This window comes from Ipomoea nil, unplaced genomic scaffold, assembly GCF_001879475.1.
Source record: "Ipomoea nil cultivar Tokyo-kokei standard unplaced genomic scaffold, Asagao_1.1 scaffold3399, whole genome shotgun sequence".
Taxonomy (NCBI): domain Eukaryota; kingdom Viridiplantae; phylum Streptophyta; class Magnoliopsida; order Solanales; family Convolvulaceae; genus Ipomoea; species Ipomoea nil.
In genome coordinates, this window is record NW_017619827.1 from 43,789 (window position 1) to 45,555 (window position 1,767).

The window sequence follows — 1,767 nt, forward strand, 5'->3', positions numbered from 1 at the left end:
CAAGAAGATTCACACGTAGAGAATGAATTGACAAGGGTGATAGAATACTTGCCTTTATTATCAGATTGCAGTTCTTTAAAGTTGGGAACTAGGGACACAGAAGCACTGGTTGAATTGGAAGACTGATTGGCTTGAGGTTGCAAGATGGAAATAATCTTCTGCAACAATTTTGAACTTATTCCCAGATCCCCTATCACCGCTGCAGTATTTTGAGGTTGCTTGCCTTTTGATTTGAGCCCTGGTATCCATCCCGGGGGATACCCGTGCTTCTTGTAGCATTTGTCCACGGTATGCCCCGTCATTCCACGGAATGTACACTTTGCCTTTGCATTGCCACCTTGTTTGCCATTGTAAGAGTTCAGAGATGCAGCCATTAATTCATCAGAGTCATTAGTCTTCCCAACAGCATTAGCATGGCTAACATCTGTGTTTCCTAAGTTCAGTTTATTCAAAGTAATCTGTCTCTCCAATTTTTCAGCCATAACAAAGACTCTGTAAACCTCAGGCAGTGGATCTAACACAAGCATGTTAGACTTTTAAACCATTATAATCGTCATTAAGTCCTTGTAAGAACCTGATCACATGGTCAGTGTCTCGCTCTGATCGTATCTGATCAATGAGATCACATTTGCACCGTGGATCACACTTGCAGTGAGGAATCGGTCTGAGTGTATTCATCTCCTCCCACAAGGTCCGGCTTGTAGTGTAGTAGTCGTTCACGCTCACCGTTCCTGGTTTCAGACCGTATATCTCACTTTAGCATGGAGATCCGTTGAGCATCACGTTGTGCTAACTTCCTTCTCAGATCCTCCCAAACGTCTTTCGCATTATCTAAGTGCATGACGCTTTGCGCTATAGAAGGTTGAACAGACTGGAAAAGCCACGAACACACCAGCAAGTTGCAACGTCTCCAAGCAACATGTTGATGCTGATCTCTGTTCGGCGGCGTGAGACTTCCGTCTACGAGACTCCACTTGTTCTTCACTTCAAGTGCTATCCGCATAGAGATATTCCACGTTCCATAATTTGAGCTCCCTGCTAGCGGTAGACCAACGAGTACTGCACTCGGGCTTTCATTGATTCCAAGACGAAGAGGATTCTCCAGCTCCTCTGCGCTAAGGTTTCTGTGTGTTCGCGATGACGAGTTCTTCTGTGGAATCGCCATGGAAGGAGTATGGATCGGTGGTTGAATGATCGGAGTATCAGCTCCGGTGCCTGTGAGGGCGGCGGCGTAAGAGCGCAGCTCTGAAACCATGACGCAGAGTGGTTACATGAGAGATGTGAGAGGAAAGCAGAAACGAAGATATTATAAAAGATACTGTTCAGAGCTTTTACATGGAGGTTTATATACAGGGGGCATAAACTGTTATAAGAAACACTTTATTGAGAGATTACACTAATGCCCTCTGTGTTGTCTCCTTCAACTGGTAGGTGAGCTTCACCACCTTCCTTGTCACGTGTGCTGCCATCCCTTATCAAACACTAGTACAAAATTAAACATAGAAGATTGACCATAAGCCACCATTGTTGGAAAAATGGTTGCCTAATCTTAACCCAAAAATTCATAGTGGCAATTTTGTAAATAAGTGATCAATAATCTGCCACCGTTGTTAACTGTAATGGTTGGCCATTATATTTTTTATTTATTTTAAAAACAATTAATTTATAATAGGCAACCGTTTCTATAGAAATGGTTGCCTTAAAATAGAACTTGTTTTATAATAGACAATCATTTCTATTATTTTTAATAAAAATAGTTGTCTAATA

At 42.2% G+C, this 1,767-nt stretch overlaps 1 protein-coding gene across 1 annotated transcript; it reads right to left on the reverse strand.

The window, feature by feature from the left end:
- Positions 1 to 751: 751 nt before the first annotated feature.
- On the reverse strand, positions 752 to 1,255 carry LOC109171158. The gene has a single exon (XM_019320293.1). It carries the CDS (start codon positions 1,253 to 1,255, stop codon positions 752 to 754), a length of 504 nt encoding a protein of 167 aa, XP_019175838.1.
- Between the last annotated feature and the right edge of the window lie 512 nt (positions 1,256 to 1,767).

What these genes read in the sequence shown, in the direction of transcription:
- LOC109171158 (XM_019320293.1), bottom strand. Translation starts at nt 1,255, where the DNA reads ATGGTTTCAGAGCTGCGCTCTTACGCCGCCGCCCTCACAGGCACCGGA.